Source organism: Pan paniscus, chromosome 1 (assembly GCF_029289425.2).
Source record: "Pan paniscus chromosome 1, NHGRI_mPanPan1-v2.0_pri, whole genome shotgun sequence".
NCBI classification, from domain to species: domain Eukaryota; kingdom Metazoa; phylum Chordata; class Mammalia; order Primates; family Hominidae; genus Pan; species Pan paniscus.
The window spans coordinates 67,237,124-67,259,992 of NC_073249.2; the positions used below are offsets into that span (position 1 = coordinate 67,237,124).

At 40.9% G+C, this 22,869-nt stretch overlaps 1 protein-coding gene across 10 annotated transcripts in view; it reads right to left on the reverse strand.

The window, feature by feature from the left end:
- RGSL1 (regulator of G protein signaling like 1) overlaps window positions 1-22,869 on the reverse strand; it is a 111,857-nt gene that overhangs the window by 68,463 nt on the left and 20,525 nt on the right. For 5 of the 10 annotated variants that reach the window (XM_055110797.2, XM_055110809.2, XM_055110801.2 and 2 more), the window contains exons 5-10: window positions 22,233-22,337; window positions 21,062-21,223; window positions 19,077-20,044; window positions 5,261-5,323; window positions 4,621-4,843; window positions 678-785 (exon numbers count right to left, since the gene is read on the reverse strand). In XM_055110797.2, the coding sequence (XP_054966772.2) occupies window positions 678-785; window positions 4,621-4,843; window positions 5,261-5,323; window positions 19,077-20,044; window positions 21,062-21,223; window positions 22,233-22,337 (1,629 nt within the window). The remainder of the gene's footprint in view (window positions 1-677; window positions 786-4,620; window positions 4,844-5,260; window positions 5,324-19,076; window positions 20,045-21,061; window positions 21,224-22,232; window positions 22,338-22,869) is intronic. The other 5 variants (XM_055110828.2, XM_055110811.2, XM_055110825.2 and 2 more) reach the window with 1 other exon arrangement.

Here is a 22,869-nt window from a genome sequence, read left to right on the forward strand (position 1 = left end):
CATTCCCCTAGATGCCTGAGTGTTGGCTGCTGATGGCCCAGAGAGGAGGCCCCTTCTGGAAGTTGCTTCAGCCAAAGGAAACTGCCTGGCTATAAACCCTAGGTTATATCCTTCACAGGGGCATTCACATCTCCCGTGGATCAATGTGGAAGAACTAAAGCCCAAATTAAATTTCTTACCTCACTGAGGGACAACTCTGAAGGGCCACCCTGGCACCAGAGTTTCTTATGGCATCTGCTGAGGCCTGTTGTGATTGCTTCACAGTTCAGCATCTACCTCTCCCCAGTCCTGCCTTCCTCACTCTCTTAGAGGTATTATTCCCAAGAGCACTCCTTAACAAACATCCCTTTACAAATCTCAGCCTCCAGGTAACTTGACAGAAGAAGAATTCACATTAATTAAAACCCCAGAGTGATAACTAGATAAGAAAGTAGAAATGAACAATCTTAACCATCATCACTTCATTCATTTATGATTACATCTTATTTTCATGATGCTCTTCTGTGGTTTTGTAGGAGAAAAAAGACATAGTCATTAGCCCCTAACCACCTCTCCATTTCCAACAGAGCATGGTTCCTCTTTTGGCTTATGTTCCTTAAAGAACACAAGATTACAGATTTTCTCTTAGATTTGAAAAAACCTAGTTGCCTTGTCTATCCCTGATTTTAAACACTTGCCTATTTTAGGTGCTTTCTCACAGTATATTTTGTAGTCATCACTGATCTTCTGTATGGCCATCTTTGGGTTCTTGTAGCAAAGCTCCTCAAAGGACATTTTAGTTATGTCTGTGAAGTAAGGAAAAACAAAGATAGAGTTTAGTTGTCCAAAGTCTGGGTTCAAAGATTCATATACTTTTGTTGAAGGTATTGCCTTTAAAATGCTGGGCGCGGTGGCTCACGTTTGTAATCCCAGCACTTTGGGAGGCTGAGATGGGCGGATCACAAGGTCAGGAGATTGAGACCATCCTGACTAACATGGTGAAACCCTGTCTCTACTAAAAATACAAAAAAATTAGCCGGGTATGGTGGCGGGCGCCTGTGGTCCCAGCTACTTGGGAGGCTGAGGCAGGAGAATGGTGTGAACCTGGGAGGCGGAGCTTGTAGTGAGCTGAGATTGGGCCACTGCACTCCATCCAGCCTGGGCCACAGAGGGAGAATCCACCTCAAAAAAAAAAAAAAAAAAAAAGGTTATTTAAAGTGGCCAATAGTGTTTTAATGGGATGTTTACAGAAATAATATAAGTTCCCTAAGCTAAATTATAGGCTAGGAAATAAGCCTCCTCTCCCCTCCAGAATGAGAAGATCCTCTCCTTCTTAGGGAAAACTGACCCATGGAGATTATTTGCCTGAGGGATGCTAGGGTAACCAAGATATGACTTGAAAGAGCTACTATTTTTTAATTCATATATGAGAAGTAACTCATACAAATGAGTGGCGACTCCTTCAAAGCATCCATCTGTTGAGGGATTGAGTAGCAAATGTATTTGTTCTTTTGCAGAGACAGGTTTTTGCCATGTTGCCCAGGCTGGTCTTGAACTCCTAGGTTCTAGCGATACTCCCGCCTTGGCCTCCTGAAGTGCGGGCATGAGACCACAACTACAAATGCATTTCAAACATTCTACTATTGCTTCAAAAAAAATTGAAGCCCCTAAGAATAACAAATGGCAAAGAACATGCTATGCTATGTTTTCCCTTTCTCAGCTCTGACTTTGGGAATTACTTTCAGAATTAACTTACCTATCTGAATATTATCAATAGTTGCAAATCATTGTCCTTTGGAGTGGATTTTTTTTCTAGAAAGAGCCATATATCATCTTAAGTTATGCATGATGAATTGAGAGGGAATACCTTTTTGTATCCAAAATGTGGTGAGACAATGAGGCTGAGATAGAAAGAGACGTTTTAACAATGATCTGGTTAACAGAAGCAGAATAGTAGCACCTTACTTCCTACCAAGGAGAAGTATTCATTTGGGTTGTGAGTTCTGGGATTTAGAGTATATCTAAATGCACAGAGTTCTCCTGGAACTCTCTAGGCAGTTCAGTACTTTCTGAAGCTATACTGCTTGAGTCTATAAAGAGTACTGGGGTGTGGACCCGTGAATGTGAGTCATCATCATCATCATCATCACCATGATGTGTAATCAAGGAGAATCTTGATCATAAGTGTTAAGAGCAGTGGGTTATTTCTGCAGTGGATCCAGGTTTCTAGTCCTGTATCAATTCCTTCCTTACTGAGCAACCTTGGGCAAGTCTTTTTACCATTCTGGAAGTCATGTTTCCCTGTATAAAAGATGATAGTGGTCGGGTGTGGTGGCTCACACCTGTAATCCCAGCACTTTGGGAGGCTGAGACAGGTGGATCACTTGAGGTCAGGAGCTCGAGACCAGCCTGGCCAACATAGTGAAACCCTATCTCTAATAAAATACAAAAATTAGCAGGGCATGGTGGCGGATGCCTGTAATCCCAGCTACTCTGGAGGCTGAGGCAGGAGAATTGCATGAACCTGGGAGGTGGAGGTTGCAGTGAGGCAAGACAGCGCCACTGCACTCCAGCCTGGGAGACAAAGGGAGACTCCATCTCAAATAATAATAATAATAATAATAATAATTTTTTAAAAGTACCATACATAGGCTAGGCATGGTCACTCACACCTTTAATCCCAGCATTTTGGGAAGCCAAGACAGGAGGATGGCTTCAGCCCAGGAGTTCAAGCCTAGCCTGGGCAACATGGCAAGACCCATCTCTACAAAAAATAAAAAATTAGCTGGGTGTGGTGGTGCATGCCTGTAGTCCCACCAACTTAGGAGGCTGAGGTGGGAGCTTTGCTTGAGTCTGGGAAGTCATGGCTGCAGTGAGCTGTGATTGTTCCACCACACTCCATCTCAAAAAAAAAAAAAAAAAAAAAAAGATAATGTTCTAGCTCTGGTACTCTGTGAGTTTAGGGTACAGCTTGAGACACCAACCTACCTGAGATTCAAGGCTCTGATTTGGCCAAATTCAAAGAAGGCCCTTTATTAGGCCAGACTTGTGCTCCAAAAAAGCAGTGATAGAGGAAGTAATGATATGTGCTTTGGAGAGGGACAAGGAGCTTCCGTGGAGGGTGGTTCACATTCTTACTGGCTATCCCTTGTGTCCCATAGCCACCAAAGTAACGCCTATTGCCCAACATATGTGTAGTGAAACTTACCAGCCATCTTTTCATCTACTTTGATCTTGATTCCTGGGAAAGAATCTAAGATCCTCAGGATTTAGAGAGAGAGTGGAATCTCTATGGTTAAAAAAGAGGGCCTGTTCATGCTAGATTTAAATAACCTATGCCCAAGCATGGCTCTGACAGGCAGGCATCCAGGGCATCTTGGTTTATATATAGAGTGCATATTAAAGTTTTAAAAAAGAGCCGGATGTTACATTCTTTTGGTAATCTAACAAGTACCATTTACTTAGCACCTGCTTACTATGTAAATACATTACCTCTAATCCTAAACAAATTAGGGGCCATTATCTCTACTACATAGATGAACAAATTAGGTTCAGAGAGATGGAGTAACTTGCCCAAGCTCACAGAGCATATGAATGGTACAACTGAATTTTCAAAGCTTTTGCTTACTCTTTATCCATGTTTTTCAAAGTGTAGGTCATGACTCACTAGTATGCCAAAAAATAAATGGTGACATTGTTAGCTTTTATATGACATGAAACATAATAGAATAAAGAATGTTGGAGTACAGCATCTTATGTAATAAGGGCAAGTATTGCTTTAGAAATTTTTTTTCATATATATGTGCACACATATACACAGGTATATATTTAAGGAATTATGAAGTCAAACGTATATATTGTGGATCAAAGTTTGAGAAATATGCAGTATTCCAACTGCCTCAACATAGATAATTAAAGCACTATGCTCAATTTGAATAATAATGACTAACATTTACAATATTGAACTCTTAAGTGATTGTCAAACATTGTACTAATAGCTTTCATAGATGATCTCAGGTCACCTGCATAAGTTTGTTATTATTCCCATTTTACAGATGAGAAAACTGGGGCTCAAAGAGAAGTTAAATACATTGCTCAAGCATACAAGTGAATAGGAGAGCACGGGTGTAACCCCAGACTTCTGGGACAGCAAAGCCTTTTGCTCCTAACGATGTCTCTCCACTGCCTGGGTGGGCTGGTGTGTTATGTAAGGGAAGCGGGTGACTGTAAAATATGTTCACAGAAATGTGCTTGGACCCTGTTCTGGAGGAAATGTGGTGAGGTGGAACATGCTTATCAGATGCATGAAATGAAGTATTCAGCATCAACTGTGGTGATGCTTTGGTGGGCCAGAGTCTAGCTACACTTGAGCACTCTGGCTCCCTCAGATCCAGCAGGGAGCTCTACGGTCAGTCTGTCTGGATTCAAATCCTGACTGCAACTTACTCTGACCCCGGGGAGGTCACATCCTCTCTGTGCCTCAGTTACTTAGTACTTACCTCATAGGCTGTTTTGATGACCAAATTAGGTAATCCCTGCATTGCATAGTGCTGACGCTTAGTAAATAATTAGTCAATGTTCAATATTATTTTCCAGTTTCCCATATGTAAAGGTCAAAAAAATTACAGTGACTGCTCTGACCTGTTAGAAACACTGGAGATGTCAGCTCTACCTGGAGAGAGCCTCCTTGCTTCAGGTCCTCAGTAGCTATCTTTCGCCACTGCATATAGTCCATTTCCTTCATGTCAGCCAAAGCCTGGCTTAACTCTAGAGACTGCTGAATCCTCCTATAAAGAAGAATGTTCTCTTCTTTGCCTATAAATTCTCTTTTATGCTGTCTGGAGCTGATGAACCTGTTCTGTGTCTAAGAGAAGAGGGTGAGGGGAAGATGGCATTTGTTACAGGAACTAGACCAGAAGCAATAATTTTGTAATAACTCAGTGCTCCATGCCTCCCTGTTACATGGTCTTATGCAGGTTGTTTTCAATTGTTAAGAACCATTGCTCCTTTACATGCCAACCCCCACCCTTTTCTAATCAAACTCATTTTCTATAAGGAAGAAATTTTCTGTGGTTGTGACTTTTTCAAAGTCATCTTATGCACTGAGTCCTTTTCCTTGAGAGGTTTAGCTTTAGAACAACAGGGACCATGCTGATCTTTGGTTGACTCTAGGAAAAATAACAATTTCATTTACTTTAACACATAACCCTTTTAAAACAGTAATTACTCTTTCTTCTTCCCTCATCCTCATGATTCCTTCCTAACCCAAAGTCCTTCCTACCGTAAAAAGGAGAAACCAGTAGTCCTCTTCATCTAGAAACTCATCATACCAGGGACTGAGCATCTGAAAACCAAACACAGAATATGCATTATGAGGTGGATGGTCAGCTTGCTGCATCTTTCCTGCATATGTTCACCTGGGAGCAGAGTAGGCTGAAGATTCTGGGTTCTGTAATTTGGAGATCTAATGGAACAGCAAACATTAGCTATGACCAACCAGGAGGCATTCTTTTATCTCTGAATAGAGCAGCTAACACAGCCTCTCTCTAAGTCTCAGAGGAGAGCACTAAATATTTACTTAAGAAGAGAGATGACAAATAATTTACAGAACCATTACTTAACATCTGCATATTATTTCATTCTGTTCCAAAGTAATATCTCATTTTTTCTCAAAATGGCCCTGAAAACCAAGCATCTTTCTTTGGTGTGTCTACTCATATCTCCCACTTGAAGACCTTACCCTTTTGTGAATAACATTTTATTACGTTAAAACAAACAAACACACAACAATAAAACCTATGAGTTAGTGCTTAGCTAGATATATTAACCCATACTATCAGTTTCATTCATTCATTCATTTGACAAATGCTTTATGAATGCCTCCTATGTGTCAGGCACTTTACAAATTGCTGGGAATATAGAGATCAACATGCTGCAAGTATCGCTATAAGGAGCTCAGCTTCCAGCATGAACAGCAGCATAACACATGCTCTAACAGAGGTATTAACAAAGCTGCTGATTCAGTCAGGGAAATCCAGGAAGAATTCATAAAGGTAAGGAGGTTTAATCTAACTGTGCACCTTGCAGGATAAGTAGGAGCTCACCACAGGGAAGTTGAGTAAAGATCATGCCATGCAGTAGAAAGAGCTTAAGCAAAGGCATCAGGATAGGAAAGAACATGTTTGGGAATCATGAGTACTCCAGTGTGGGCTGAAATGTAGCATTCATGTGAAGAGCCCAGGGATGGGGAAGTGGCAAGAGAGGAATCAGGGATGCATTGGAATTATATATAAGGGACTTGAATGCCTTGCTGAGTAATCTGGGGATTATTTTGTAGGCAATGAATTGTTGATAGTAATTTTTAAGAATGTAAGATTATCTCCACCAGCTGCCTCAATCATGCAGCGAGAAGGTGAGTTTAGGGATATAAATTTTAGTAGCTTTAACAAATCTCCTTGGCTCCTGGGAAACTTGAGTGAAGTGTATTCCTGAGACAATTCAGTTCAGTGACTGAATCCGAGCAATATGTAATGTAATGTTACTCATTAATAAATAAACTGTAAATATATATTAAATATGAATAATAAAAAAGCGTGTGTGAAATGAGCACCCTATTAACATCCCTTTTGGTTTAAAAGGTTTATGACTAGGCCGGGCGTGGTGGCTCATGCCTGTAATCCTAGCACTTTGGAAGGCTGAGGCAGGCGGATCACCTGAGGTTGGAGTTCAAGACCAGCCTGACCAACATGGAGAAACCCCGTCTCTACTAAAGATACAAAATTAGCTCATCATGGTGGCACATGCCTGTAATCCCAGCTACTTGGGAGGCTGAGGCAGGAGAATTGCTTGAACCCAGGAGGCGGAGGTTGCAGTGAGCTAAGATCACACCATTGCACTCTGGCCTGGGCGACAAGAATGAAACGCCGTCTCAAAAAATAAATAAATAAGTAAAAAAGATTTATGACTCAGGCTGGGTACAGTGGCTCATGCCTCACGCCTGTAATCCTAGCACTTTTGGAGACTGACGTGGCCAGATCACTTGAGACAAGGAGTTTGAGACCAGCCTGGGCAACATGGTGAAACCCCAGCTCTACCAAAAAATAAAAAATAAAAAAATAACTGGGCATGGTGGCGTGCACCTATGGGAGGCGCATGCCACCCACAGGGAGTACCACAAATTAGCTACTGGGGAGTTCAGGTGGAAGAATCATCTGAACCTGGAAGGTGGAGGTTGCAGTGAACCAAGATCGTGCTACTGCATTTCAGCCTGGGCAACAGAGGGAGACTTTGTCTCAAAAAAAAAAAAATTATGACTCTACCTAATAATTAATAGATAAATAAATTTATTTCTTAAGAAACAATGCTTAATAGAGCATTTTCAATTAAAAGAAACAACTAGATATACATTAAAATAATAGTCATAAATAATAAATATGATAAAACAGCATCTAAAAACCCTATAATAGTTTTAATAGTTTTTTGTTAGAATGTATTAGGATTTTCTTTAGAATTGAGCTTGTCCATCACTTGACAAACCCTCCCGGCCCCTTCTCAGAGCAGTGTGTGATGCAATAGATCAAGGTTCTGCAAACATTTTCTGTAAAGTGCCAGATGGTAAATATTTTATGATATGTGGGCTATATAGTCCATTGCAAGTACTCAACTATGTAGTTGTAGGACATGGTAGTATGTAAACAAACAGGCACAGTTTTGTTGCAATAAAACTTTATTTATGGACACTAAAATTTGAATTTCATGTATTATCCATGTGCCCTAATATGTTCTTCTTTTGATTTTTTTCCCTACTATAAAGAAATGTTAAACCATCCCTAGCTTGCTGGCCATGCAAATACACGTGGGAAGCCGAATTTGGCTCCCAGACTGTAGTTTGCTAACCTTGCAATAGACTGAGCAGGAATCTGGACGCTGGCTCTGCACTTGTCAGTAAATAGCAGTGAGACCTGAGAATTTGGCCCATCAGCTGTACAATGAGAGAAGGGATGACAGAATCTCTAATGACCTATTCTAAGGTTATATGTGTCTGATAAAAGATCAGAAGAGGATGAACATGTATTTACCTACTCACTACCAGGCGCTGCATATAGAGTGTCTTTGAGGCAGCCATTATGATCCCCAATGTACTGATGAGAAAACCAAGGATCAAGATGAGTGATGTCAGCAAGATGGCTGACTAGAAGCCCCTAGCACTTGCCCCTGCCTCCATAAACACAGCTGAAACAATACATGAATAACTACATTCTAATAAAAGTTAAAATAACAAAAGGAAAGTGTACATTGAAGGAGTATCAGAAACCCTGATGAACACAGAAACTCAGGATAGCCACAGAGAGAATGAAAGGAAACACTGGGCCTCCACCACCCACTCCCCGAGCCTGGATCAGCTGGGGACCGGGAGGAACTTCTTCCTATTGTGAAAAGCTAGGCTAGAAGATCTCAGCAGCCCTCATTAACACATTAGACACCTACAGTCCTCACCACTGGGGTCCCCTGCAGTCCTCACAGGCACTAAGCCCAGCTGAGGGAGCTGCCTAATGGCCACACAGCTATGCTCCCACCAGAGAAGGAGTTGACACTGTGCCGTGCCTCCTGTGGCCTGCAAGACTACTGTGCTATACCATCTTGGAAATGGTATTACTGCTGGAATGTGTCTTGCTCCAGGGGCAAGCAGCCACAGCTTCCCTTCATCCCTGAGGGTAAACTGCTGCCAAACCACCCCCACCTGATGGCCTGACATCCCCAAGCCAAGTTGCAGGCAGCTGTCACACTCTTCCCCTTGGGGCCAACCACAAGTGGAACTGCTCTGCCCACTTCTACCTAATCCCTTCAGGCTGAACATTAAGCTCTACACTCCCTCCTGGCGAAATGGCACTTTGGTAGAATTGCTTCATGTACCACACTCAGCTGCAGCTGCACCCTGCCCCTAGGGGCCTGAACTGAAATGGCACACTGCCTCCTGAGGAAACAGTGCCTAGTTGGAGCTGCCCCATATTTCTCTCCTAGTCACTGCTGAGCCCCGAACCTGTGAACTGAAGCCAAAGCTTCACATGCCTTCCTGGGAAATTGATGCATTGGTGGAACTGCTCCATCTATCCCTCCAGTTGCTGCTGTACCCTGGGCCCTGGGAAAACAGAACCTTGGCTGTTCAGAGCAGTCACATATTCTCATGCTTGATTTAAAGCAGTGTCCTGCCTCCCAGAAGAGAGGTCATGTACACCAATACCTAAGCTGAGTGGCATCTTACATCCCAGGGAAATAGTGCCTGGGCTACCTGGAATAGTCACACCCCTGGGCCTAAGCTGAAGTGGCACTGAGCAGCTGTGCATTCCAGGACTAAGATGACATAGTACCCCAGGTCCCAGGGAAACAGAACAGTGGCTGAGCTGAGGCACCCCACACTACAGGCCAAAAGAATTATAGTACCCTGCTTCCCTGTAGCTGAACTAGCCCTCTAGAGTCCTAGCTGCTAAGACATCCCTTTCCCTGTATCCCAAGTATTCTAGCATACTTGGTGCCACTGCACCTGGCTTCAGAGTCTGGGATACTTCTGAGCCCCACCGTCCCAGGGTCTGGAGTCACCACTACACGGTGCCTCATTCCTAGGGACCTGAGTTGCCACCGAGCCCCATTGGCTCAGGTTCCCAAACCCACTCTGTGGGCCCGAACCTCCAGAGTACCCCTTCTTCCCCAAAGCTGGACCAGAGCTGTGCTCTGTCCCTCAGGGTAGAATTACAGTTACAACCGAACCCCGGGGCTTGAGCTCCTAGGGGATGCTGCAGAGTCACATATCCTGGCTCTGTGGGCAGCCTACATCCAACCATTCCACATAAAGTGAATGTGCACCCCAAGACCCAAGTGGTACTAATCTGTACAATAAACTCCTGTGACACAAATTTACCTATATAACAAACCTGCATATGTACCCCCGAATGTAAAATGAAAGTTAAAAAAAGAAAATAAGCAAAATAATAGAAATATATGTCTATAAATATTACATATACACATTATGTCTCATTTGAAATATAATACAAGTATATTTTATGTGTATGTCATAGATGTACATTATATGCACATACATATTCATATACATTATGAGAATTTTACATTTATTTTATATATACACATATATTAAGTATGTATTTTTTAAATTATTTTTAAGTCCTTTATTAAGGTATGATTGACATACAAAAACCTGTAGAAATTTAATGTATACAACTTGATGTCTCTGAAGATAAGTATACACCCATTAAACTGTCATCACAATCAATACCACAAACCTGTCCTCCAAAAGTTTCCTCCTGTTCCCTTTGGTTTTGTTTGCTTTTTTTTTTCTTTTATGGTAAAAACACTTAACACAAGACCTATTCTCTCAGTGAATTTTAAGTATACAATATAGAATTGTTAAATGATATTTCATATGTTGTACAGTAAATTTATCTCTCGTGACTGAAACATGGTACACTTTGATCAACACCTCCCTGAAGCTGCTGGCAACTGCCATTCTATTTTCTGCTTCTATGAGTTTATCTGATTTAGATTCAATACATAAGTGAGATTATGCAGTATTTGTCTTTCTGTGTCTCACTTATTTTAATTAGCATGATGTCCTCCAGGTCTCATCTATGTTGTTGCAAATGGCAGGACTTCCTTCCTTTTAAAGACTGAATAATACTGCATCATATACACCACATTTTCTTTATCCATTCATCTTTTGATGCACATTTCAGTTGTTTTCATATCTTGGCTATTATGAATAATTCTGCAATGAACATGATAGTGCAGATATCTCTTCAAGATCCAGATTTTAATTCCTTTGAATATATCCCCAGAAGTGGGATTGCTGGATCAAAAGGTGATTCTACTTTTCATTTTTTGAGAAACCTGCATACTGTTTTCCATACTGGTCACACCAATTTACACTCCCACAAACAGGAATGTAAATTTGGGCATCCAGTGTGAAAAATAGTATGCAGGTTTAGTGTCAGTGTATAGAATCACAACTGTTTTTGAATATTGATTTTATCCTGCAACTTTACTGAATTCGCTAATTAGTTTTAACAGTTTTTGTGGTAATTTTAGGGTTATCTACATATAAGATCATGTCATCTGCAAACAGAGGCATGATAGTTTTACTTTTTCTATATAGTTTCACTTTTTCTATATAGTTTCACTTCTTCCTTTTCTATTTGGATGCTTTTTTTTATTTTTTATTTTTCTTGTCTACTTTCTCTGGCTAGGACTTCCAGTATTTTGTTGACGAGGAGGGGCAAGAATGAGGATCCTTAGCTTGTTCTGGATGTTAGAGGAAATGATTTCAGCTTCTTGCCATTGAGTATGATGTTGCAGCAAGCTTTTCATAAATAGCCTTTATTGTGTGGGAGTACCTTCCTTCTATATGTAATTTTTGAGAGTTTTTGTCATGAAAATATTTTGAACTTTGTCAAGTAATTTTTCTGCATCTATTGAGCTGATCATGTGATTTTTACCTCTAATTCTGTTAATGAGTTGCATCACAGTGATTGATTTGCATAGGTCAAGCCATCCTTATAACCCAGGGATAAATCCTACCTGGTAATTGTGTATAATTCTTTTAATAGGCTGTTGTATTTGGTTTGCTAGTATTTTTTTCTTTTCTTTTTAAAGACAGTATCTTGCCTGTCACCAGGCTGGCATGCAGTGTCACGAACATGGCTCACTGCCGCTTCAAATTCTTCCAGAAATCCTCCCTTCTCAGCATCCCAAGTAGCTAGGACCACAGGCACACACCACCATGCCCAGATAATATTTTTATCTTTTATAAACACAGAGTTTTGTCATGTTGCCTAGGCTGGTCTGGAACTCCTGGGCTCAAGCAATCCTCCCACTTCAGCCTCGCAAAGTGCTGGGGTTACAGGCATGAACCACTGCACCTGGCCATGCTCGTATTTTCTTGTGAATATTTGCATCTGTTTTCCTCAGGGATATTGACCCGTGGTTTACTTTTCTTCTTGTGTCTTTGTCTGGCTTTGGTGTCAGAGTTCTAGCCTCATAAATTACTTTGAAAGTGTTCTCTCTCCTTATACTTTTGGGAAGAGTTTAAGAAGGATTGGTATTAATTATTAAAATATTTGATGGAATTCACCAGTGACGCCATCTTGTCCCTGGTTTTTCTCTTTTGGGAAGTTTATTATTACTTCTTCAGTCTCTTTTACTGTTATTGGTCTGTTCAGGCTTTCAATTTCTTCTCGACTTAGTCATGGTAAGTTGTACGTTTCTAGAAATTTATTTCTTGTAGGTTGTCCAATTTGTTGGTGTATAATTATTAATAATAGTCTCATTATCCTTTTTATTTCTGTGAGAATAAATTGTAACATCTTTTCTTTCATTTATAATTTTATTTATTTGAAACTTCTCTCTCTTTTTTTAAGCCCAGCTAAGGATTTGTTGGTTTCATTTATTGCTTAAGAAAACAAACTTAGTTTTATGTTTTTAAAAATTGATTTTCTATTCTCCATTTCATTTATTTCTTCTCTAATCTTCATCCTCTTCTTCCTTCTGATAAGTTTAGGTTTAGTTCTTCTTTTTCTGGTTCTGTGAGGTGTAAAGTTAGGTGGTTTATTTGAGATTTTTCTTTTTTAATGTAGGCATTTATTGCTATAAACATCCATCTTAGTACTGCTTTTGCTGCATCCCATAAGTTTTGGTATGTTGTTTTTATTTTCATTTGTCTCAAGTATTTTCAAATGCCCTTTTTGATTTTTTTTGAGCTACTAGTTGTTTAAAAGTGTGTTGTTTAATTCTGTGTATTTATAAATTTTCCCATTTTCTATTCTTGATTTCTAGTTTCACTCCATTGCACTTGATAAAAAAAAATACTTGTGGCCAAGCGTGGTGGCTCACGCCTGTAATCCCAGCACTTTGGGAGGCTGAGGCAGGTGGATCGCCTGAGGTCGGGAGTTTGAGACCAGCTTGGCCAATGTGGTGAAACCCTGTCTCTAAGAAAAATGCAAAAATTAGGTGGGCATGGTGGCGGGCGCCTGTAATTCCAGCTACTCAGGAGGCTAAGGTAGAGGAATTGCTTGAAGTCAGGAGACAGAAGTTGCAGTGAGCCAAGATTGCGCCACTGCACTCCAGCCTGGGTGACAGAGCGTGACTCTGTCAAAAAAAAAAAAAAAAACTTGTAATGTTATTTCATTTTATTATTTTAGAGACAGGGTTTCATTCTTTCACCCAGGCTGGAGTGAAGTGGTATGATCACAGGTCACTGTAACCTTGAACTCCTGGGCTTAAGTGATCCTCCTACCTCAGCCTCCCAAGCAGTTAGGACTACAAACATGTGCCACCACGTCTGGCTATGGAATATTTTTAATCTTAAATTTGTTAAGACCTTTTTGTGACTTAGCACATGATCTATTCTGGAGAATATTCATGTGCACCTGGGATGAATAATTATTCTGTTGCTGTTGAGTAGAAAGTTCTGTATATGACCGTTAGGTCCAGTTGCTTTATGAGGTTGGTCAGTTCTGCTCTTTCTTTGTTTATTTTCTGTCCGTATGATGTATCCATTATGAAGAGTGGGGTATTGAAGTCTTCTATTAAAGCAACACAATAATAATAGGAGATTAAGTTCTTCCTTCAGATCTGTCAATGTTTGCTTTATATATTTAGGTGATGATGCTGGGTGCATATGTATTTATAATTGTTACAGCTTCCTATTAAATTGACCCTTTTATCATTGTATAATAACTTCCATTGGCTTTTGTGACAGCTTTTGACTTAAATTCTATCTTATCTGATTTAGTATAGCCAAATATGCTTTTTTGGGTTACCACTTGCATAAAATATCTTTCTTCAACCTTTCACTTTCAGCCTATCTGTGTTCTTAAATCTATTATGAGTCTTTTGTATCTTTGGGTCTTGTGTTTTTATACATTCATCTACTCAATGTCTTTTGATTGCAGAGTTAAGACGATTTACATTTAAAGTAATTATCGTTAGGTAAAGACTTACTGTTGCCATTTTGTTAATTGTTTTCTGTTTTGTAGTTCTCTTCTTCCCTCTCTTTCTCTATTGCTGTCCTTCCTTTGTGATTTGATTGTTTTTTGTAGTGATATACTTTATTTTCTTTTTATCTTTTAGGTACCTACTATACATTTTTTGTGGTTACCATGAACCTTGCATTAAACATTTTATAGTCATAAATCTGTTTTAAGCTGATAACAACTTAACTTAAATTGCTTTAAGCTGATAACTTCAATTGCATACAAAATTCTACACTTTTCTTCCTACTTGCCGTAGTTTACATATTTGATGTCAGCTTTTATTTTTTCTATATTGTGTTTTCATTAACTAATTTCGGTGGTTATAATTATTCTTACGACTTTGTCTTAATTTACACACTAGTGTTCAAAGTGATTTATATACCTTTATCACAATATTACAGTATTATGTGTTTGTCCTTATATTTACCTTTAGCAGTGAGGTTTATACTTTCATATGCTTTTGTATTGTTATTTAGCATCTTTTCATTTCACCTTATTCTTGAAGTTCCTTTAGCACTTTTTGTAAGGCAGGTCTAGTGGTGACAAACTCATATTTTGTTTGGGAAAGATTTTTTTTAAACACTTCTTCACTCTCAAAGGATAATTTTTCTGGGTAAAGAATTCTCAATTGCCAGTTTTCCTTTTCTTTCTTTCAGCATATTGAATATATCATCCCACTCTCTCCTGGACTACAAGGTTTCTGTTGAGAAATCTGCTGATAGTCTTTTTGAGCCTCCCTTTTATATTACAAGTCACGTTTCCCATTCTTCTTTCAAAATTCTTTGTCTTTGACTTTTAATAATTTATCATATGTCTGAGTATGAAACTCTTTAGGTTCAGCCTATTTGGAGATCTTTGAGTTTCAGAAATCTAGGTATCCATTTCTCTCCCTAGATTTGTGAAGTTTCCAGCCATTATTTCTTTAAATAAGCTTTCTATCCCTTTTTCTCTTGCTTCTCCTTCTGAGACTTCTATGTGTATATTGGTTCACTTGATGGTGTCCCAGAAGTCCTTTAGGCTTTCTTTGCTCTTTTTCATTCTTTTTATTTCTGAAATGATCTGTCTTTGAGTTCATTTCTTTCTTCTGCTTAAAACATAAATCTGTTTTAAGCTGATAACAGCTTCAATTACTTTAAGCCTTTGAAGCCTAATCAAGCCTGCTGTTGAAGCTCTTTATTGAATTTTTCAGTTTAGTCATTATATTTGTCAGCTCCAGGATTTCTATTTGGCTCTTTCATTGTTTTTTATTTTTTATTAAACTTCTAATTTTATTGATGCATTTTTTTCTGATTTTGTCCATGTTTATCTGTGTTTTCTTATCACTCATTGAGCTTCTCTAAGATGATTATTTTGGCTGGGCATGGTGGCTCACCCCTGTAATCCCAGCACTTTGGGAGGCCAAGGTGGGAGAATAGCTTAGGGCCAGGAGTTGGAGGCTACAGTGAGCTATGATCATGCCACTCCATTCCAGCCTGGGTGACAGAGTGAGACCCTGTCTCTCAAAAAAAGGATTATAGTGTTAAACAGTTTAGAAATTCTTTATAAAAAGTACAAGAAAAAATTTTTTTCAGATGTTATTTTGAATTATTTGGTCAAGCAGTTTATGGATCTCCATTTCTTTAGGGTCAGATAGTGAAATGTTATTAATTTCCTTTGGTGATATTACATGTACCTGATTTTTCGTGACCCTTGTATCCTTGCATTGGTGTGTGTACGCTTGATGGAGGAGTCACCTCTTCTGGTCTTCATAGACTGGTTTTGCCACACACAAAAAGGCCTTTGCAATTAGCCAGTCAGAGATTCTGGGCTGGTTAGCTGGCAATGTTTATAGGCAGGCCTGCTGTTGGGTTCCATGAGTAAGGTCATTATGTCTATGGGTGGGTGAAGCTGGAGCTGTACCTGTGGGCAGATGGAGTTAGAGCCTGGTTCAAAGGCAGTTGGGGCTGTCTCAAGGTCTGCAGGTGGTTTGGGTTATAGCTGAGTCCACAGATGGTCAGGGATAAAACTGAGGCTGCTAGCAGTCTGGAAAAGCCATTGAATGTGGCTGTCTCTAGGTCCATGGGTGGTCAGGGCTGCCTCAGAGTCTGTCATCAGGACTGGGGTCAGCAAGCCTGTTATCAGGGTGTGGTTCCTGCTGGATCTCAGGGCAGACGATATTTCCTCTGTGACTGCAGTTGAGCAATGTGGAGCTGGGTCACAGGGCTGCTTCCATGTCTAATGAGACCCAAAGGCATTGGGCCGTTAACAGGGTGTTAAGCAGGCATAGTTTCTGCTAAGACCATGGGAGGGTGGGTCTGGTGGCAAAATTATGGACAAATGATGCTGGACTGAGTCCACAGGAGATGAGGCTGATTCTGGATCTGCAGCCAGGATCCTGATTGACAGGCCTGCTACTAGAAGCATGAGACTGCTTTTTCAAAGCAGCTTTCCTTGGTCTTGAACTCCACTGGGGTGGTGCAACCTCTGACTTGGGTCCCAAAGCTCATCAAAAGGCACTTTTTTCTGTGGATAGTTGGCAAGTCCATGTTTCTATGGGTGAACAAAAGCTGGGGACCTCCTATTTCACCATATTGCTGATGTCACTCTGAGTATGTATGTATTTAGTGATATGTGCTACGGACAAAAATAAAATGGGGATCTGGTTGCAATTTTATATCAAATGGCCAAGGAAGTCCTCACTGAAAAGGTGACTCTTTAATGGAGACCTGAGGGAGTGAGAGACTAAGCCATGCAGTTATCTGTATGTTACAGAGCACAGCCAAGCTGGCAGTGTGCCTGGCACAGTTGATGATGAGCATGGGGTGGGGGTGGAATAGTAGATGAAGCCAGAGAGGAGAGGTGGCATGCAGATCATGTAGGGCCTTGCTAGATTTATTAGGGACTTTGGATTTTACTGAAAGTAAAAATCTTCATTGAGACAGCCATCTGTTTTCAAGGTTCTCACTCATTTCCTTTTATTTATTTTCAGTTAAATTACACTATGTTTTGACAGAATCACTGTGGTTGGCATGTAAATGAGTTGATGAGGGGCAAGGGTAGACACCGAGGCATCAGTTAGAAGACAATAGCAATATTACAGGTAAGAGGACAGGGCTTGGGTGAGAGTGGTTGTAACAACGGTGGAAAGGAGTGGTCACTTCTGGATTTCTTAAGGTAATGCCAACAGGGTTTGCCAATAGACTAGACATGGGTGTAAGACAAAGAGGTGAGTCAAGAATGATATAAAAATGTTTAGTCTGAGTAACTGTGATAGGCTAGTCTTCTCCACCTACAAATATCTTCAGTATCTTTGCACCAAGTCCCAGGCAGAAGTATTTGCTGTGAGAATCTGCTGATCCAGAAAGCATAGTCCCAGTCTGAATCTCTGTCGTAAAATGCCTCCACAAAATGCAGAAAGACCACTGTGCTTTAATTAATCAAAAATTGAGCAAAGGAGAACTTTGGCTGTGGATCCACTAGACTGATCTATTCTGAAATTACCTCACTGTACAACCCTGGATAATTATGATATACTGGAAATCATGCCAGACTTAGAGCCAAAAACTCCAGGATTCTGATCCTGGATCATCTACTAGCTAGCTGCATGGCTTTGGGCTAATTCACTTACTCTCTGTGTGACTGAATTCCCTTATCTGTACAAGAGAAGCAACAAGACTATTCTGTCTGTCTCTTGGGAGTGCTAAGAAGCATAAAGGACACAATGTGTGTGAATGTGCTTTACAAGGTAAATACGTTATAATGCACTAAATAATTTGATTTTTTTTTATCTATTTGCTCCTCCAGATCTACTTTCTACTCTTCTTCACCCTGTTTGTGCCTTGGAAGATTAACCTGTATGCGCCACATCAATCTGTTCCCTTGTCCTCTGTTTGGGTTTATCAGATGAGGTGTCCTGGCAGGAGATGGGAAATCAGGAGCAGAGTGAGCTTGGGGTATCTATTTCTCCAATCCCTCCAAACTAGATCACTGTGAACTAGTTATATCCCCCAACTGATGATTACAGCTTCTGCCAAGTAAGTGTCCCACTCCATACAGCTCTTTCTCTCCTGGTTCTAGTAATTGCTTCCTGTCCTCAGTTCTTCATACCTAGGAATGACAAAGGTGCCCTGCCCTTACTGACTTTATGGTATGACACTATCCCTGTGGTTGCCCCACTGCACCACCCATTCCTTTGTGAGTAGTCCCTCTTATTTGTCTCTCATCTGTTACCCAACTTAACTTTGCCGTTTGCTTTCTGCTAAGAACTTGATGATACAATAGCTATATGATGGGCATCACTTCCTGTGAGTCTTCAGAGTATTCTCTTGCTTTTATCTAATGTTTTGAGATAAAAATAAACTCATCCTAATTGAACATTTCCTTGATGGCTAGTCTAGTAAAGGGAGACCTTGCTTTTCAATACATAATGTTTATAACAGAAATTTAAAACTCTCCTCATAGAATACTCTGAGGTTCATGGTTTGGGGAGGCTTCACATAACAAGAAAGTGAAGAAGGAATGGACATCAACCACTCCCCACCTCCATTGTACTTTAGAATTTTTGGCTGATTTGGGGGACGTTGCAAAATTTGTGCCTTGAGACAGCGGTCCCCAACCTTTTTGGCACAGGGACCAGTTTTGTGGATGACAGTTTTTTCCATGAACTTGGGGCTGGGGGGATGATTTCAGAATGAAACTGTTCCACCTCAGATAATCAGGCATTAGATTCTCATAAGAAGCATGCAACCCAGATCCTTCATATTCACAGTTCACAGTACTGTTTGCACTCTAATGCTGCCACTGATCTGACAGAAGACAGAGCTCAGGCAGTAATGCTTGCTTACCCGCTGTTCACCTTCTGCTGTGCAGCCCACTTCCTAACAGGCCATGGACTGATACAGATTTGCGGCCCAGGGGCTGGGGACCCCTGCCTTAACAGATCAACCAACTCTTCAATATGTAAAGGTTTATGTGGGTAATTATATAGTCACTTAGCCAGTATAGGTGACCAGATGGGATTTTTAGTCAGTTTTGACCTAATTTGCCAGATATAACTTATTTCTGTGAGGCATGGCCTACCTTGCAAATCTCCTTCTGGGCTTTGGGAATCCAGGGGATCACATCCCCAGAGGGCAATAGTTCCTTCAGGCCCTGAATGGTTTGGGATTTGAGTGGTAAGCATGGACCAATCTGCTCATTCAGGTAGAGCTCGCAGATTCTGTCACCCAGCAAGTGACGAAAGATTGCATTACCATTCTTTTTGTTATTCAGAAGGACACTGAGGAAATGCTGCAGGTCCTGCCAGAGGTCAAGAAGTTGGATCTCCACTTTCAAATTCAGCTTCTTCAGGTGGTCCCGGAAAGGGTTCCCTGCACAGGCATCAGCACACAAGGCCAAGTGGATGTATCCTAAGGAGAAGCTTTGCTTGATGGCCTTCTGAACTGTCATCTTGGAGGAGTGATTGACAATGGGGATGACAGTCCTCAGGTGGGTAGAGACCTTTGTCTCAAAGGGAGCTTCCATGTGGAGGTGGCTCTTGGCTTTATTCTTCATGCTGGATATTTTTGCATAATGCATATCCTTTTCCAGGGAACTGATTCTTGTTTCCTTTGAAGAAGCCATTTTCAGGGAAGGCATTTGTATAACCACCTTCTCTTGAGGACATGTCTCCTGTAGGGGCATACCAATAGCATCTGGCTTGAGATCCATTTCCAGAGACCAAGAGTCAGGATCTACCAATTGCCACATCTTCCTCTTGGCTTTCCTGCTTGAGTACCGTTTCTGAAAGTGGTGGCACTTCTTGATGCTCATGTTCAGAGGGAGCCCTCCTATGTGGGTGTAGCAAACGCTGTATAAGCGAGTCTCGTACTCTTGCATCAGACCATGGCATGCTTCCTCCTTGGCCATGGTCATCTTGGTGTGGGTGTAAAAGTTGGGAAGCCAATAGCTCTGGAGTTTGAACAGAGCCACTTTCTGCATGTGGCTCAGGATCTCCCTCCTAGTGGTTGATTGGTTGGGATGCCAGATGGAGAGGTTCAGGAGGGACTCTGGAAATAATACAGAGAAATCATGGGTGAAAATGATGTGATGATGGCAGTGATGATGGTGTTGGAGAGGTTTTTAATTTTTTTCAAATGTCTTTGTATATAGCATTTTATTAGTTCCTCACATAATCCTGGAGTATGAATAGTTTAAATATAGAGTCGACACATTTTTATGGTTTTCTCGGCACACAGGGATCCCTTTATCTTATTCTCCATAGAAATAAGGCATGCTATGGGATTCCTCTGGCTACTTTTTAGATTATTAAATGTTATTTTAAAGAAAAGCAAAAGCACAAGAAAAACGATTAAGAACAAGAGACATCTACATCTGAACAGGATTTTTGATGAAGAGGTTTGGACTGGATAAGTAGAACTAGCCCTGATTTTAATGTCATCAATTCTCAATTACCTATATGAGTAGAGAGGAGTATGACTAATCCCAAACAGTACAACTTTTGGAGCACATTTGTATTTGAGTTAGGAATGCCTCATCATCTAATCAATGAACAAACAAATATAAATAAATCTTACATTCTAGAGAAGAAGTTGGCAAATTTTTATGTAAAGGGCCAGATGGTAAATATTTTGGCTTTGTAAATCACATAAAATTATCCCTATGAAAATGTAAAAACGGTCTTAGCTCACAGGCCACATACAGTGCATTAGGCTGGTGGGCTGCAGTTTGTTCTAGAGAATCCCAATTAAAAAAATAAAATTACAAAAGTACATAGACTTAAATGTTACAGGTGCTTTTCAAGTATCCTGCCCCAATTCCTCCCCCCTCCTTCCAGCCAGCCTTCATTGGCAGGTAGTATCTTAGAGAGAGGCAAGTGCCAGCTTAAGGACAACTGTGTCTTTCAACACTTTCCTGGTTAAGGGTTGGGGTTGCCACTAGCCTCTCTGATACATAGAAGATGGAAAGAAGGTGGGGTTTCCTGCAAAGAAGGAGACTGAGGATTATCAGACACTGGATTTACTTTTTTGTTGCATCCCCCTAAAAAGATGCTTTATAATTCTTACTGATGTTCATGTTACAGAGGGTTACCACCCTGGAGCCCTCCTGCAGATGAGTGGCCCTCAGCATGAGGAGGAGGGACAGGTAGTAGTCTCTCACTTCCAGGTCCATCTCATCTATGCTCAGGATCTTCTCAGCAAGGATCCAGAAATCCACCAATTCTTCACCTACAGGTGAGACAGAAGAGGCACAGAGCTATACCCTAGTTTTGCCCCTTTGGTGGTTGCATCTGGGTGAATCAACTGACATCCCCCACCAGCCTGTTCCACTGCATCAATCATCATTCCTGGTGATTGGTTCAAGGTATCATCTCTAGAAAAGTTCTACTGTGGGGGAGAATTAGAGGCATGGGGAGAAGAGGCTTAATGCATGGGAATCCTTTGACTTTTTGTTGCTGGTGTTAGAAAAACCATCACTGGAGGGAAAACTGCAAGACTCTGGGGGTGGATTATGAAGTAATTAAATTTTGTCCAAAAAAAATGAAGATTGGGGGAAAAAACCACATTTCCTAGATCATGGACTGAGAATGGCCTGCAGAAGGACACCGGAGCCAAAAGATGCCAAAGACTACATTCCCTTTTGTTAAAACTTGGCCAGGCCTGAACTCTGAGTGGCAAAGTGAAAGATGTAGTCCATCTAGTTCTTCCCTACCTGCTCCTTGGAGATCCAGGATTTCACCCTTAAAATTAGGGCTAAGGCCTGGATGAAACTTAATGTTGTTGAGCTGGAGTGTCAGCCAGGGCCAGCTACCAGCCTCCCAGAACCCAGTAACTACTGGACCCAATAGAACAGAAGCCAGTCTTCCCATCACTCCCACTACAGGGATTTGTTTACGTGTTCCTTGTCCATCTCCCCATGAAAATGTCAGCTTTGTGAAGCAGGGACTTATGGCTCTTGTTCACCTTTGTAACCCAACCTACCAGCCCAGTGGCTGCCACATAGCAGTGCTTAATGACACTGTTAAATGAATGAATGAATAAACGAGTAAAAGGGACTCTGACTTCTTTTCCCTTAACCTACACTATGGACCTCAGTTTTCAAAGATTTTTATCCAAACTGCATTATTAAACATTTTTATATTCAACACAGACACACATAACTGTTAACTGGGGCTTAGGGCAATCTGAAAACCATTAGGAACTTGCAAAAGCCCCAGGAACAACCCCAAGAACCCACCTGCACTGCCTGTGAGGTAGGAATAGAAGCGCCACATCCCTCTGACCCCGCCAATGCATTTCTGGAGTAGCCACTGGTCTGCCTTTTTCCATCTCATCATCTTGGCTGCCAGGAAAATTCCACCATAAGAGAGGGAGAATGAACTCTTCCTTTGACCCCTCTCCCAGCCTTGCACACTGCCAGACCCCCATTTGTTTAGTGTGGTGAGGACAAATTGTGACCAGTTAGATGAGCAGGATCCAGATTATGTGGTGCTTTTGAAGCTAGGCACCATCTGGTGACATGTGTTAAGGTTCATGGGAGGGACCCACAAGCATGCACACAATTCACGTAAACACCCTCCAACCAAAGCCCCTTCCCTTCTACAGTCTCAACCTGACAGGGACTTTGCCCTTAGTGTGCATTTTAATCCATCTTTACCTACATATATATTGAAGGGGGTTAGTTGAATATAGCAGGTGATTTCTTACAACATTTTACTCTGTGAATACTCCTGAATCTTAAATTTGCCTGGGGTGAAACATATTTAGTTTCCTTTCCCTAGTGAGCCAAAAGTTACTAATTCAACTTTAGATGAAAATTTTATTCATTCATTCTTTCAGTACATGTTTATTAAATGCCTACCAAGTATCAGGTA